The sequence below is a fragment of the Seriola aureovittata genome, chromosome 12 (assembly GCF_021018895.1).
Source record: "Seriola aureovittata isolate HTS-2021-v1 ecotype China chromosome 12, ASM2101889v1, whole genome shotgun sequence".
Taxonomy (NCBI): Eukaryota; Metazoa; Chordata; class Actinopteri; order Carangiformes; family Carangidae; genus Seriola; species Seriola aureovittata.
Genome location: NC_079375.1, coordinates 1,584,347 through 1,599,409, shown reverse-complemented (window position 1 = coordinate 1,599,409; position 15,063 = coordinate 1,584,347). Strand labels below are relative to the sequence as shown.

At 39.5% G+C, this 15,063-nt stretch overlaps 1 protein-coding gene across 5 annotated transcripts in view; it reads left to right on the top strand.

Annotated features, from left to right (window-relative positions):
- Nucleotides 1-15,063, top strand: part of depdc5 (DEP domain containing 5, GATOR1 subcomplex subunit) — a 30,764-nt gene that overhangs the window by 13,018 nt on the left and 2,683 nt on the right. For 2 of the 5 annotated variants that reach the window (XM_056391901.1, XM_056391903.1), the window contains 11 exons: nt 1,408-1,544; nt 1,631-1,730; nt 1,994-2,056; nt 5,727-5,839; nt 6,074-6,154; nt 6,760-6,892; nt 7,050-7,149; nt 8,682-8,921; nt 11,427-11,596; nt 13,391-13,562; nt 13,650-13,710. In XM_056391901.1, the coding sequence (XP_056247876.1) occupies nt 1,408-1,544; nt 1,631-1,730; nt 1,994-2,056; nt 5,727-5,839; nt 6,074-6,154; nt 6,760-6,892; nt 7,050-7,149; nt 8,682-8,921; nt 11,427-11,596; nt 13,391-13,562; nt 13,650-13,710 (1,370 nt within the window). The remainder of the gene's footprint in view (nt 1-1,407; nt 1,545-1,630; nt 1,731-1,993; nt 2,057-5,726; nt 5,840-6,073; nt 6,155-6,759; nt 6,893-7,049; nt 7,150-8,681; nt 8,922-11,426; nt 11,597-13,390; nt 13,563-13,649; nt 13,711-15,063) is intronic. The other 3 variants (XM_056391902.1, XM_056391904.1, XM_056391905.1) reach the window with 3 other exon arrangements.

The window sequence follows — 15,063 nt, the reverse complement described above, 5'->3', positions numbered from 1 at the left end:
TCTGAGTTAACGAGATAAATATCACATTAATTCAAATAATTTTTTTTCTCAAGATAATTCATGAGGCTTCCATAGAGAAAAGAAGTGCAGATTGCTTTTCTGCCACAATAGGCTGAAGTGCACCACTACCTCAGTCTAAATAGGAGACAATAAGTTAATAAATATAACAGGATTTATAATCCCAGTCCTTGGTGAAAGTTATATGTCTAACCTATACATCCACTGTGACCTGCTCAGTACACATCCTGACAAAAAACCAAAAGCTTTGCAGGTGAATTATTTTTGTTTGTTTGTTTTTTTTAGTGTCTTGTGGCCAAAAGTAATTAATTCATTTTCATTTGCCTTCAGGGCTTCTGTAGAAATTAGATGATAGTTAGTTTATCATTTCTCAAATATAATACCTTTTTATTTTCAAATCGTCAATTTTGTTGTTTTTAGTTGAGCTGTGTAGGTGAAAAGTAACTGAGTCCATCCACTAAAGTACTGAAATCAAGTAAATGTTTTGTATAGCAAAATGCTACTTTATACTTGTACTTTGTACTTTTATTCCAACACTTGGAGGTGAATATTGTACTTTTTTACTTCACTACATGTATGTCACAGCTACAATTGCTCGTTACTTTACACATTATGATTTCAAAAACCTATGAGGAGCACCTAGGATTATATGACCAACTGTGATAAAGTTAAATTATTTTTAAATGTAACTACCCAACAAAACTAAACTAACCTAAACTAACCACCTTCAACATTAAAATACATCAGTAATCAATTCAACAACAAGATATATAGTAATATAACACTAACAGGATCCGTAGTTTTAGACACTTTTTCAATACTTCAAGTACTTTATGCTGATAATACTTTTACTTGTATTCTTATATCAGAGCATTAATACTTTTACTAACTGAAGGAACTCAGTACTTCTTCCACCACTGTTCTCTGATATTTACTGATATTGTTTTATAAAAATTCTTTATGAAACAATATCATTAACACTTGCTTAACTAAATACTCGATTGTGTAATTTTTCATGTTAAAAAAACATTTACTAGTTTTTGAAAAACTTGAATTTTATTTCTTTTTTTTTTAAAATAAAAATATGAATAGTAAATGAAAACTAAACTCTGGTATGAAAATCAACTTGTAGACTTAGTGGGGCATTTAATAAACTGTCACTCCTGCACCCTGAAAACAATCCAATCATAGATAATCTATACAAATGAAAATTGATCTTCTTGCTGTCAGTGTGGAGAACTATGAGGACACAGTCATGAAGTGGTGTAGAAGTGAAGTTGCTCTCTAGCTGCTGTAAATGAGAGAGACATGTCTTTACATTTGTTTTTTTAACTTTTATATTCACTGAATGTTTAGATGCTGAAATATTTTTCTCACTTCCTCACACAGCAGAAGGGCACGCCGATGAAGGGACTGCAGGTCACCAGTCCCCTCCCAGCGTATCCCTCCGAGCCTGTGCCGCCCCCACAAGGCAAGAAAGGCACATCTGCGTTATCAGCTCTGCTGGAGATGGAGCAGAATCAGAAGTGAGTGTCTCCTGGGGCTGCAGGTCGACGTGTTTACATCTGAGCCGTGAATCCGTCTTCACTGCGTTCTTTCTGCATCCTGTCAGGACACTGGAGGAGCAGCAGCAGCAGACGAAGCCCTCAGCTGCCGTCAGTGACCCCTCTAATGTTGCCACAGCTCCCACATATGTGGACAGCCCCCGCAAGGTGAGAGTCTTATCTGTGTGTGTGGATCAGAATAAGTGGCTCTGCTTCAGGCGTTAACTTTTGCAACCACATGTGAATTTATTCATCAGCAACAGATACTTTGATGAAATGATTGTTCCCTGCTGGTGCTTCAGTCTGGGGCCTTTGCTGTTGTTTTTCTCCTGTCATCTGCCTCTCTCTCCATGCCTCTGTTCTGGTTTCTGTTCCTGCTGCTGGGCTTTGGGTGTTTGATCCTGGGTTTTGCTCTTCGTGTACGCTGACAGGACGCTGCCTTTATTTTGGATTTTATACGTAGCCCACGTTCCTCCTACATCTATCACTCTCAGGTCAGTGATAAGGTCCCTTGGGCATCGCTGAGGCTGTGTGTTTTGGTGTGTGTGTTGTGTGTCATCATGTGCTGTAGCTCCTCTAGAAGACTCTACTCTACATGACTGCATGAGCATGCTGTGCAGAAACACTCTGTATGGGTCTTGCGGTGTTGCTTCTCCATTTTCACTTGTATTGAGTTTGTACTTTGTGCTGTGGTGCCTGCTGATAGAGAGTGACACTGTCAGCTGTGACACCAGGATCACATGTCAGCCATGATAATGTCTCTGTGATGATTCAAGCTGAAACACTGAGGTCAGTGATTACAGCTTTACCACATAAATTAGAAATGTGTAAACTGATGTTAGGTAACCTTTAATTGTTTATAGAGGTCCTTTAAGGAGTCCTAGGGGTTCCCCAGCAAAAAGGGAATTATTTACTTTCACTATATTTCCATCCATAAGTTACTCAATGACAGGATGTGTGAGTGTTTTGATTTCAAACACTTAATACACGTAATAAAACATTTAAAAGCAGAAATCAGATCAGATGGGGATCTGTGATCTAATCTGTGTCAGTTTAGGGTCTTTGATGTGAAGAAGTCTGAGAACCAGAGAGTTACACAGTACATCCAATTACAAAACATTTAAAACATAACTTCATCAGCCCAAGTTTAGAGTATATAGCTTCAGCCTGAAAGTTCAATTCATTTTCTTGAATTTAATTTACATAAGTCTTCAATATTTTCTCTTGACTCCCACAAACAGTAATGTGAGTTATAAAATCCCTGCCTGTCTGATTGCGAGCTGTCAGAAGACGTTACACATCTGTAAACTAAACGTGGGATTGTTGTGACAGTGGATTGTTCTGCAGAAAACTGTTCAATACAAACATATTTAAAAAGCATCATCAGACTTGCAGTAAACACCGTCACTATGGCTACAGCAGTGAAGAAGCTCAACCACTCATAATGAGCAGGTGTTCATTTTAGCAAAAACTTCAATTAACTCATATTCATTAGTAATTTATGATTAGTTAGTCCCACCATTCATTTTCTGCTTCTTATCCAAGTCCAGCTCACATTAATTAGATTAATTATATCGTCAGGAATTATTGCTACATGCACATGATATTAAAAATGTCTTAAAAGGTGCAGAAACCCTGAAACTCATTGTTCTCAGTTCTGTAGATAATAATAACAATTATAATAATAATGATAATAATAATGATAATAGTAAGTGTGATCCTGGTGTAACTAACATGCTCTGTATCACAGCAGGATTCATTCACTCAAACCTGTTTCCATGCACGATCTCAGGACTGGGTTGGTTGTTGTTTCTCACTTCTCTCTGGTTTTATCTGTACGTCAAAACTATCTGTTTTGATTTTTGTCCAGGTTTTGAAATATCTGGCTCTTCCCCAATACAGTGGAGGTGAATGTAATTGAGTTTGTGGTGTTTTTTTCGGTGAAGCAAGACAAAGACAAAGAGAGTGTTACATACATGTGTAACATAACATGACGGCATACACTACTACAGTGGGACAAAACAACTGACAGCTTTTTGTTATTGCTATAGATTTATATTTTGACTTTTATTATTGATATATCTCAAAAAAGTATATATATGTGACTTATTAAGAGGAAGAGAGAAATAGAGAGATAAAAATGAGAAGAAAAAACACACACATATACAGTGTATATATATATATATATATGTACAGTTGAGTGCATCCCCTTACTGTAAAATGACAAAAACAGTAAAAACAAAAAATTTGTTTTCATCAACATAATATTTATTTTATATATGTTCAGTTGGCACTAATGTTCCTTCATCCTCAAAAGTAACAAAAATGAGACTTTGGTCTCATCAGACCACATAATCTTGTTTCAAAACTCATTTGGTTTGTTCACATGCTCTTTAGCATCCTTTGAGGATGCTGCCTTGTGTCTAGGAGTAAGCAGTGGCTTCCTGCCTGCTTTTCTCTCAAACATTACAGACTTGTGCAGCCTGCACTTGACTGTGGAGATGTAAACTTTTATTCAATTTGCCTATATGGATTTTTGCTTTTCATATGTCCATGTTTCTTCCATGTTTGGATTACGGTCTTCACAGTTGGTAGTGGTATCCCAAAATGCTTTCAAATATTGTTATATCCCTGTACAGCTTATCAAAGTTTACCAGTTTAATTTTGAGGTCTTCTGACAGCTGTTTCCCTGCTCCCATTGTTGTGGTTGCGCTCAGCAAACTGCATGAACATCTTTCACGTCTATACCCACGTGCAAATATAAAACACAAGCCTAATTGAACACACTTGTTGCCACTCATCAAGTGGTGACAAAACCAGACACCTGATTTTAAATATTATAATGAATTATGTAGAAGATTCATCAAAGGGGATGTAAACGTTTGAGCTTGATATTTAAGATACATTTTGACTTGGACTCAGCTATTTTAACAATGTGGCCATACCATAAAAGGGTCTTTGGTTAGAAACATATTTAGATAATTATGGAACGCTATTTTGAAGCTTAACTGTACTATATGGATAGATTTTTTTGATATTTCATCGAGGGTCTAAGGGGAATGCAAACTTTATATACATATATACAGTATAGTATTTGTAGTTCCTTACAATTTACTGAAGTATTTCCATTTTTTGCAACTTTATACTTCTACTTCACAACTCTTGAGAAGGAAAAATTGTACTTTTTACTGCACTAGATTTATATGACAACTATAGTTACTAGTGACTATACAAAGTAAAGGCTCTGCGCACCTACACAGGTGTTTATGACCACTCTGTCTGATTCGACATCTAGTCAGAGTTTAGTGACATCAGATCAATCCCTGCATAAAACCTATGTACTAATTAGAATGATAACAGGGTAGATGGTCCTGCCCTCATAAGGCAAATCTGGTGAGGTCCACTTTGTACTGAGAAGTTTAGTGAAGTGAAAACACCTGTGTGGGTGTATTTGTACTGTGTGTCAGCAGGAGCATATAAAAATATTATCACTTTATAACATTTGATGCGTTATTATTATTGTTTAAACTACCAAACAGAATAATTCACTGGTTTGATCCTAAAGGTCAGGTCATTTGCTCCATCTAAAACAACTAAAACTGTCAGACTGCTTATATTTGAATGCACCATTAATGTATAAAAAATGAACACTGACAGGATTCATAATCAGCACTTTTTCTGTTAATTCTGCTTTGACTTAAAAAGTATTTTGAATTTCCACATTTACTTAAGAATAAAGTATCTGAATCCTTCTTCCACCGCTGCTCACAACATTTAATAACTACATTTAAGACATAACATATCAGTGAGTCTCAGTAACAGTGTCTCATTTACTGTGGATACACCACAGGATACACTTTGAAAAGTAGTACGAGTAATGTCTCTGAATTAGTAAGTAAGAGTAAGAGCACCAGTTATTTCTGGAAGTAGATGATTTTTTAAACGTTTTGTTTAAATGTTTTGAGCAACACAAGCAAAACTCACTTCACCTGCACTGGATCGTGTCAGTGTATCTGCAGAAACTTCAGAAGCTGACAAATAAAAGCATTCGTATGGCTGGATTCAATCAGATATAAGTGAGAACAATGCTTCTTTTCTTTTTTTTCTGATCTGGGGATATAAACTGAAGCAGCTCATTTAGCGAAGTGTATCCTAATTGTGTAGTTGCCTGCTGAAGCTAACGAGGCTGCAGATAAGGGAGTCCAGTCTGGACTGACAGGTGGAGCAGCAGCACAGCCTGCAGGAGAGACTGCAGCAAGCAGCAGCACAGACACCAGGTAACCTTTTACTACATGTACAGACACTCTTAATAGCTGGAACAAAACATGTCTAGCACGCATCATAAATTATGATGAGTCTGAAAACTTGTTTTGTCCTGGTATGGTTAAGTTGTGTGTGTGGTCTGTTTATGCTGTACTTCATGGGTTGTTGTTGTTTTCAAACACTCCAGTGTTGAGGGTTTGCGATGGACTCCTGTGAGAATATCTGATAAATGGATGTTCTGTTCACAGTGGCCAGTCTGCAGCGGGAGCCCTCTCTCTGAACTCCTCCTCAACACCCTATGAGTTGCTGGAAGCCATCAAACATCCCACGTGAGATTTGTTGTTGTGCATGTTTGACAGTCAGTTGTGTCCTGCAGAGTTACAGTGGGTCACAAAAAACCTACACATCTTCCTTTCATGTGGTTACTGTAATCAGTGTGCAGTTACATAACAACACATCCCAGCTCCCTCTTCACCACAAGGGTCAGGTACAGCACTTGCTTTACTGCTGACCTCATCTCTACCACTATGGACATGAAGATACTAAGAAAACAAGGTGTTGCATTTTTCAGTTATTTTCATAGGACCAAAATGGTATGTGGGGCAGCTAATGGGAACATAAAAATGTATTTGGAAATAGCTGAATGTATAGTCATTTAGTGTTCAGTGCTCCCTTCACAGATAAAAACACACAGATAAAGGCTTATTTTACCTCTAGGAAATGATTATCTGTACTTATCTGTCCCAGCCTCTGAAACACTGACTGGAGTAAAGACCTACATTTTACTATAGGTCATTAATGATGATGCAAGTTGTATTCTTTACTATGAGGGCCTCATTACAGAAAAAGACATTAACTATGAGAAGTGTGGTTGTTCCTGTTTGGAGAACAGTGATTTCAGATAGCTGCATGTCTGCGGTGTCTGGTGTTACAGGACAGGTGTACAGCTGCTGCCGGAGCAGAAGGGTCTGCCATGCAACTGCTTCATCAGCGCTGAGGTCGTTCATTGGCTGGTCAACAATGTGGAAGGAGTGGCCACACAGGGGATGGCTGTGGACATTATGCAGGTAAGAGCTGTCTGTACAAACTTTACTAATGTCACAAATGTGTGTGTGTGTGTGTGTGTGTGTGTGTGTGTGCGGGTGCGTGGGGTGCTAACGTTGCTGTAGTACAATTGAAGATGGTGTGTTGTGTATAGCAAAGGTTTCTATTTGGTTTGTGCAGAAAATGCTGGATGAAGGTTTAGTGGCTCATGCTTCTGGAGACGCGATGCGCACCTTTGTCTACGGTTTCTACTTCTACAGGATAGTAGGAGAGAAGGACGGTGAGTGGATTTATAACACACCCAGGGTCCTGTTTTAACCATACACGTGCAACAACAAGTGCAAAGCGTTTTGTTTCATGTCGAGCAGCACAAACTTCAAAAAGTCTGACTGGAAATATAAATCAGAGGGAGCGGTGATTAATAAATTCACTCTTAACCAGTCACATCACTGGCCTCATCCCACCAAAAAAGTGCTGTGCCAATCATAGTGATGCAGTGATAACAGCCCAACAAATGGAAAGAGACTTCTGCAGGAAATGAGGTTGTTGTTTGGATGGTGAAGAACAACATGATCCTCAGATCCTCAGTACCGCAGATCTGCAGCCAGGCAGGTGGTGTGGGTTTTTATTTAACTTTCCAGAATAAAATATGAAACCCTACTGCTGCAAAAAAGAAAGTTGGAAAGGAGGCGCTCACACACGGGACTGATTGTGACAGTTTGACTTTTTAAGTTTTGTTTTGTTGGTAGTTTTTCTCCCTTTTGAAATGTTTACATCAAACTCCACAAAGGGTGCGCAACAAAAATGTGCCCCACTTACACATTGAATGACTGTATTCAAGTCCCACAAAGAAAAACACAAGCACAAAATCTTACTGCAAAAACCAAAATGTTTGTATGTTTAAAGATATTCATTAAGTATTCCCAAATCCCAAAGTCCCTAAACCAACTCAAAATTCCATTCGTATTTTACTTCAGTTATTTTCAGTCCAGGTAAAACACGATTGACAAAAAAGAAACTTAAATTTGGCTTGTTTAGGGACCAGTAAAATACAATTCAGTTATTTGCACACAAACAAAAAACCTCAAGCCAGAAAAAATAAATATTTTTCCTGCGTCAGTCAGTCATTCCAGTCCAGTCCACTTGTGAGATTGCTAGGTTGTGAATGAGTGGCTTCCATTGTGGAATGATCGGTGAGTAAGTAGAGGTATATATCGGAGGATGGCTGTCAATGGCAGCTTAACAAGGGATTTAACAACCGTCCTTCTCTGCTCAAACTGAGGACATACACTGAAGGGTTCCATTGTGATGCATAATGTCGACGAATAGGTGAGTGCCCTGGAGTAAAACATTGTTTGCAAGAGTATACACTGTGGTGACATCCAGGTTGTCACTTCAGAAGGCTGCAGGGATTGGATGAAATGTAGGAGAAGGTGGTCAGATACAGTATAAATCTGCAGATAATGTAAGAATCACTCACACAAGTGGCAGCAGATTGACCTTCACCAGAAACAGACATGGTCAATGTCAAGTCTGAAATACATTTTCCACTTAAACACCAACACTTTGCTGCACTGTCTCATTTGAATGAACCTCCCACCTGTTTGTGTGTGTCCTCCCATCTGTGCACTGCTAACACTGGTCGTTGCACTGCCATGAAAACAAGGCCTACAGAGGTGGTAGGGCTTACTGCACACGCTGTCATGTCCTGTATATACCTAGAGTTAATGTTGGATAACTAGAGAAACATGTGATTGTTCTCCTGTGGAGGTTTTGAGGGGGTGTTTTCGTGTCATTCTCTGCCCTCTGTAGGCGCGACCTCCCAGCTCCCCCCCACAGCACCTGGAGGTTGGTCCGCTGCCGCCCTGGAGGACTTCGCCCTGTTCCAGAGGAAGTGGTTCGAGGTGGCTTTCGTGTTGGAGGAGCGGCGACCCTGTGACCTCCCGGCCTTCCTCCTGCCCTGGCTGCCCAGCCGGCCGGCCTCCTACGCAAGTAGGCACAGCTCCTTCAGCCGCAGCTTTGGAGGACGCAGCCAGGCCGCTGCACTGCTAGGTACACCCAGCCCGATCCCCCCAGCCCAGCCCACACTGCAGAGGAGACATGGCCCTGTCCCTCGTTCAGTCTGATGCAGATCATACTCAAGTCCACTTCAGAGACTGTCTGGGTCCAGTATTTACATTTGTGTTAAGGAGCTTGGTTGTTCAGAAACTTACCATAAATCCTGACTGGTTGTTCTACTACTGTTGCAGATCATTTCTGTGTATATCATGGCAGTACATTCTGCTCTGGCCAATATCCCACATCACATGACCCATGGGAATATTGAACAGCCTCATTTGAACCCTCAAGCTTCCATGCAACATTCATCCACATCTACCTGAGGCTCAATGTTTTTGGTTTGTCCAAATTCTCACCAGAAAAATAGCTGGATGTCTTCAGAAGGAGCATGTCAGTGCAGTGACAGTTAGGACTATATTGTGATGATACTGTAGGCAAACAACACTGAGCCCACTGAGACACACAGTGGCTATCCTACCGAGTTACAGCAATATAATACACAAGATGGAGAGGAAGACGGAGGTGCTGAGAAACACACTGAAGCAAGATGAAGTGCAGTTAAATAACGCCTACAGCCACAGCTGTAGGCGTTATGTTTTCAGGTTGTCCGTATGTTGCTAGTCTGTTTCTCCTTGACGTAATTTCTTCAAATTTGGCACCAGCTTTCACTTAGACTCAACGATGAAGTGATAGAATTTGGTGGTCAAAGATCAAAGTCACAGTGACCTCACAAAACATGTTTTTGAGGAGATTGTGACAGAAGGAAAGGCGTAGAACTGCGAGGTGCTAATTCTAGTTGTAATGAGTGTCAGTATTTCTGTTGGTTTGGATTCATGTCATATTAGGAGTTTGCCTTATGTCTTCTCAGTAACCTTCTGACGGAGGTAGGCCTCTGTCTTGTTCAATTCCGTGGCTGAAAGTAAAACACACTCTGCCCCTCGGTCACTGCAGTTTCCTGTGAATAAGATTGTCTTTTAAAAAACAAACACGGCACAGACGGTGCTCCCAGAGTTAAAACATGTCGAGAAAAACTGAAAGAAAATGTGGATCAACTGAGTCCCTCAAAGTAAAAGAATACAGTGGTTACAGTTCTATGACTGGGTTGTGATAAAACCAGATTAAAAAGAAAACTAGAAACAATGAGCCCCACATGTTCATAACCAACAGACACAACACTCACAATAATAACTCTTCATCCTGCTCACACAGTGGCACCACAGAACTGATCCATGTAACAGTTCATCACATCATATTCGTCATTGTCCATAACCATCATTATGTTCTTGCTGTGACACTTACTGGACTCAGCTGTCATGACAGTGGACTGTAGATCTGCAGTGAACAGCTGGTGGTGTGTTTCCACATGTGTAGAGCATGCAGTTTCTGTAGTAGTAGTCGTATGAATCCATCCACAGTGGCATCACTCTGATTGATCTGATCAAATTCTTCCACCTCCACCGTCAAATCAGTGCATGCTGTGTGTGTAGTAGTAGTTGGTGTGCATGCTGTGGTGTTAGCGGCTGTGGTTCAGTAGTGCTGTGGTATGCACTGTCCTCACCTGTCGCTCTCCTGCTGGCTGGTCAACAGGAAACATGATCACAACACGCCGCGTTGTGACAGTGTTTCAGCTTCAGCTCGATTCTCGCTTCATAAACTGCTGAAAGCTTCATTTGTTACCTCTGTTCATTCAAAACATTTTAACCTTTAAAACAACAGCTTTAATGCTTTCCTGGTCTGATGCTGTAGACTGGTTTCCTGGAATAGTATTAATGTGGCACTGAAGTCATTCATTAGACACTGATTCATTTACAGCTTATTTGTTGTTATAATTGATATTTATTATACCAGGAAACCTCTCTGTGAACTGAGACAATGCAAACATTCATGCTTTTTTATCTTTATTTGAGATTAAAGGAAGTGTAGAAGATAACTAAAGACAGTAACTGAGTGTAATTCACACACTGAATGACAAAGCTTGTCATGTTAGGGGAAAGACAAGTGTGAGTTTTCCAAATAATAACAACAGTAATAATAATGGATATAGCCACAAGTGACAGTTATCAGGTTGTAGAAAGAAGCAGCTCAGTCCCCCAAAGTAAGAGCCATGAGTAACGACAGGTTTTAAGCTCAACGAAGCCGAACACTTCAGCTGGTTTGATTCTGTTTGATGAAGTGAGACCAATCACTCACTTTTTTCCTTCTTCACAAAGCATGTTTCAACAGTTGAGGACTCTTATCCCCCTTCATCAGATCTGAGCAGAACTCAGTCTGTATGTTCAGGAGACAGTGCAGGATGTCTCCAGTGAGTTGTATATATAATTTAGATTGCTCATTACTCAGTAGTGAAAGACAGGGTCTCCATCCAACGCTCACCACCTCATTTCTAACTCCTCTATCTACCCATTATACCTCCATCCATCCATCCCTCCTCCTTTTGCTTTCTTGGCCTCCTGTCTTCCTGTCTCTCCACCTCCCTCCCTGCCTCCCTCTGTCCTCCAGCTGCTACAGTCCCGGAGCAGAAGACAGTCACTCTGGATGTGGATGTGAACAACCGCAGCGACCGAACTGAATGGTGCAGCTGTTATTACCATGGAAACTTCTCCCTCAACGCTGCCTTTGAGATCAAGCTGCACTGGATGGCCGTCACTGCTGCAGTGCTCTTTGAGATGGTAACTTTCTTTCAATCAAAACTTCCTTTCCAACCAGCGTACAGTGTATACAGTGTGTAACTTGACAGGTTCCTGAATACTGCAGCAGCACTCAGGTTCTAACCAAAGAATAAATTATTTTTCTAAAGACCAAAGGAAGAAAAAAAAAAGTAACAACAATCAAACATGATGAAGGAAAAAGATCCATAGAACTGAGAGTAGAGAGTCACAAACACAGTACAAACCTTTGTAAGAAAAAACAAACCAATGTACCCCAGCTCTGTGGAAAATATAACTACATCATCTGTATAGAAGGATGTTTTCTTTTTGATATCATTGATAATTAACCGTTAAATGTTGGTGTTGTCTCCTTTACATGAAGCTAAAGGTTCATAGATCAGTGCAGCATGGCACTAGATGTATTTTATTTATTTTTACAGCTGTAAATGATACATGTTTAAACGTTTGGGTCTGAGGACAAATGTAAAAAACGTAGGGGAAAACAGATTAATAAACCCAACATGTGGATTATTACTACACATTGTAATGATTTCAAAAGTAAAATGCTGTTAATGTTCTTCTTTGTCGTGTGATGTGACAAGGAGAAATACATATGTATGAGTCTTTTTGGCCAGAATTATCAAATTATTTCTACAGTGAGATTCTATTTCTGGGCAGGTGGGGGTGGTGATCAATAACATCTTTTCAAACACACCCAGCATTTTCAGTCTGCAACACAAGAGCACAGGAAACAGACATTTTTCCATTGGAACAGTTTCGGTTGGGTTGTGGGCAGTGATACAGGGAGTACTGAAGAAATTAAAAATCTTGGAAGTGAAAGTCAAAGAATCAATGATTACACTAAAAAATCAACCAGATGACTGAAAGACCACAGAAAAAACCCTGATATTTAATCTTTGCAGCTGCTTTCATGGTCTTTTGATTTGAATATGACAACAGTTTATACTAAATGAGGAAGAACATTTCTGCAAAGGGGAAATGTTCTTTAGCAAGAACTGAAAGAATGGTAGCAAATATACTCTGATGATGCATTCATATTTATAGAAATACAGCATGTTCAGTTGAAATTTCTGCAGAAGTTAAGAAGTTAAGAAGGTTAGGGAAAATTCATTTTATAAAACACTGCATCTTTTTGAGATTGTTTAAATTATAATGGTCTGACTGACATTTTCACATAAAACTAGTCTTTGCCAAAAAAATAACATTTGTGTAGGTTCATTTTATGAATCCCTAATGTCCCTAAAAATTGAAATAATTGGTCAATAATGCATACATTGATTTTGTGTATAAAAACAAAGTGGAACTGAACTTGTTTTTTTCCAATAAAACAACTAATTTGATCTAGAAAACCCCATTTAAAAACTTTTGATACCATATATTGAGATTACATTAGGCTGCTTATTAGACTTGGGCTGATATTTGATAATATCAAATATCACAATGTTTCATGTCACATGCATTATTTTTCATAATATAAAAAAATGGTTATTTATTTATTATTATTTGTTATAGAAAAACACCTAAAACCTCATAAATCCAAGGTCACCAATAAAACAGAACACAAAGGGACAATGATAATTTAAAAAAATCATTGTTAGCTCATTTGCTAGTTACTGTCACAAATTGTTGATCTTATCATATATAGTCTGTCCCACAGAGTAAAGGGTTTGACATTAGGTGAACACTCAGAGGAGTCTGCACTGATGTTGCTGTCACCTTGTGAACTTAAAAGTAAAATAAAAGAGAAGCTCTACAGACTGAACTGTCAGTTTTGAATCAGCTGTTATCTGTCAGGTTCAAGGCTGGCACAGGAAAGCAGCCTCCTGTGGCTTCCTGTTGGTCCCTGTGCTGGAGGTTCCTTTCGCTCTGACGTCGTACCTGTATGGAGATCCGCTGAGAGCCCAGCTCTTCATCCCTCTGAACATCCAGTGTCTGCTGAAGAGTGGCAAGGACAACCTGTTTGAAGGTAGAGATGCTCTGTGACTGAGGTCTGTGTTCATGTGTGTGATGTGTACAGTCATTCTACATCTGTCTGCTTTGTCTTTTCTACCAGGGTTTGAACCAGAGACATACTGGGACAGGATGCAACTGTTTCAGGAGGCCATACTGTACAGGTTGTTGCTCTCACTGTAACTAACCTGTGACATCACATCTGTGTTTCCCTCCTGAGCTTCTACTGGAATATTTTGAGATTTTTTCACTTCAATTATATTTGGTAGAGAAATTATCATCTATATTTCCTGACATTTAATCCTAATAAACATCATCTGTCTCAGGTAGGTTAGGAGCACTACTTGTTAAGAATGTGAAATGTCACAATGATAGTAGAGAGAATATGTCAGAAGTTTACAGACACTTGTTAGTATTTGATTAGAATCGTCCCTTCCTCCACAGAACAGGTGAACTCAGTCAGGACTGAGGCCTCATTGCTCACACGTCTTTTCAGTTCTGCACGCACAGTTTCTATTGGACTTAAGTGGGGGCTTTGTGATGGCCACTCCAGTGCTCTGACTGTGTTGTACTCAAGCCATTTTGCCACAGCTTTGCTAACTATGCTTGGGGTCATTGTCCATGTGGACCCATTTGCGACCGAGCTTTAACTTCCTGGCTGATGTTTTGAGATGTTGCTCCAATATATCCACATGATTTTCCTTCCTCATTATGCCATCTATTTTGTGAAGTGCAACAGTCCCTCCTGCAGCAAAGCCCCACACAACATGATGCTGTCGCCCCCCTGCACCACAGTTGGGATAACATTCTTCTGTTTACAAGCCTCAGCTTTCTTCTCCATGATGGTCATTATGGCCAAAAAGTTCAGTTTGAGTTTCATCAGACCACAGAGACATTTCTCCAGACACTAAGATCTTTGTCTCATGTGCAGTTTAAACTGTAGTCTGGCTTTTTTATGGTGTGATTGTGGAGCATTGACTTCATGCTGAGCAGCCTCTCAGGTTATGTTGATACAGGATATTTAGTTATAGATAGTTTAAAGGCACAGTCAACTTAATGTATGTAAACTTCTGACCCACTGGAGTTGTGATAGAGAAAATTGAAAGTGAAACAATCTGTCTGGAAACAAATGACTTGTGTCATGCACAACATAGATGATGACCTTGCTGACTTACCAAAACTATAGTTTGATAACATGAAATCTGTGGAGTCGTTGAGTTTTCATGACTTCAACCTAAGTGTCTGTAAAGTTGTGACTATAACTGTAAGTACACAATTACAGCCAATCAGAAAAATGGAGGAGATTGTTTCTGATTGCCTCCAGGTTATTGTTGATTACTGGGTAAATAAAGAAGCACTGGAGGAAGTAACAGTTTATTGTGTTCGGTTACACACACTGCTGGATAAACAATAGCTAATCTAGCTGTTAAGATTACCAGCTACACAGCCAAAGCATTACAGTCATTTTGTGTTTTCCTTCCGGCTATAAACAACTGAACTTTAACTCTATCTTTATT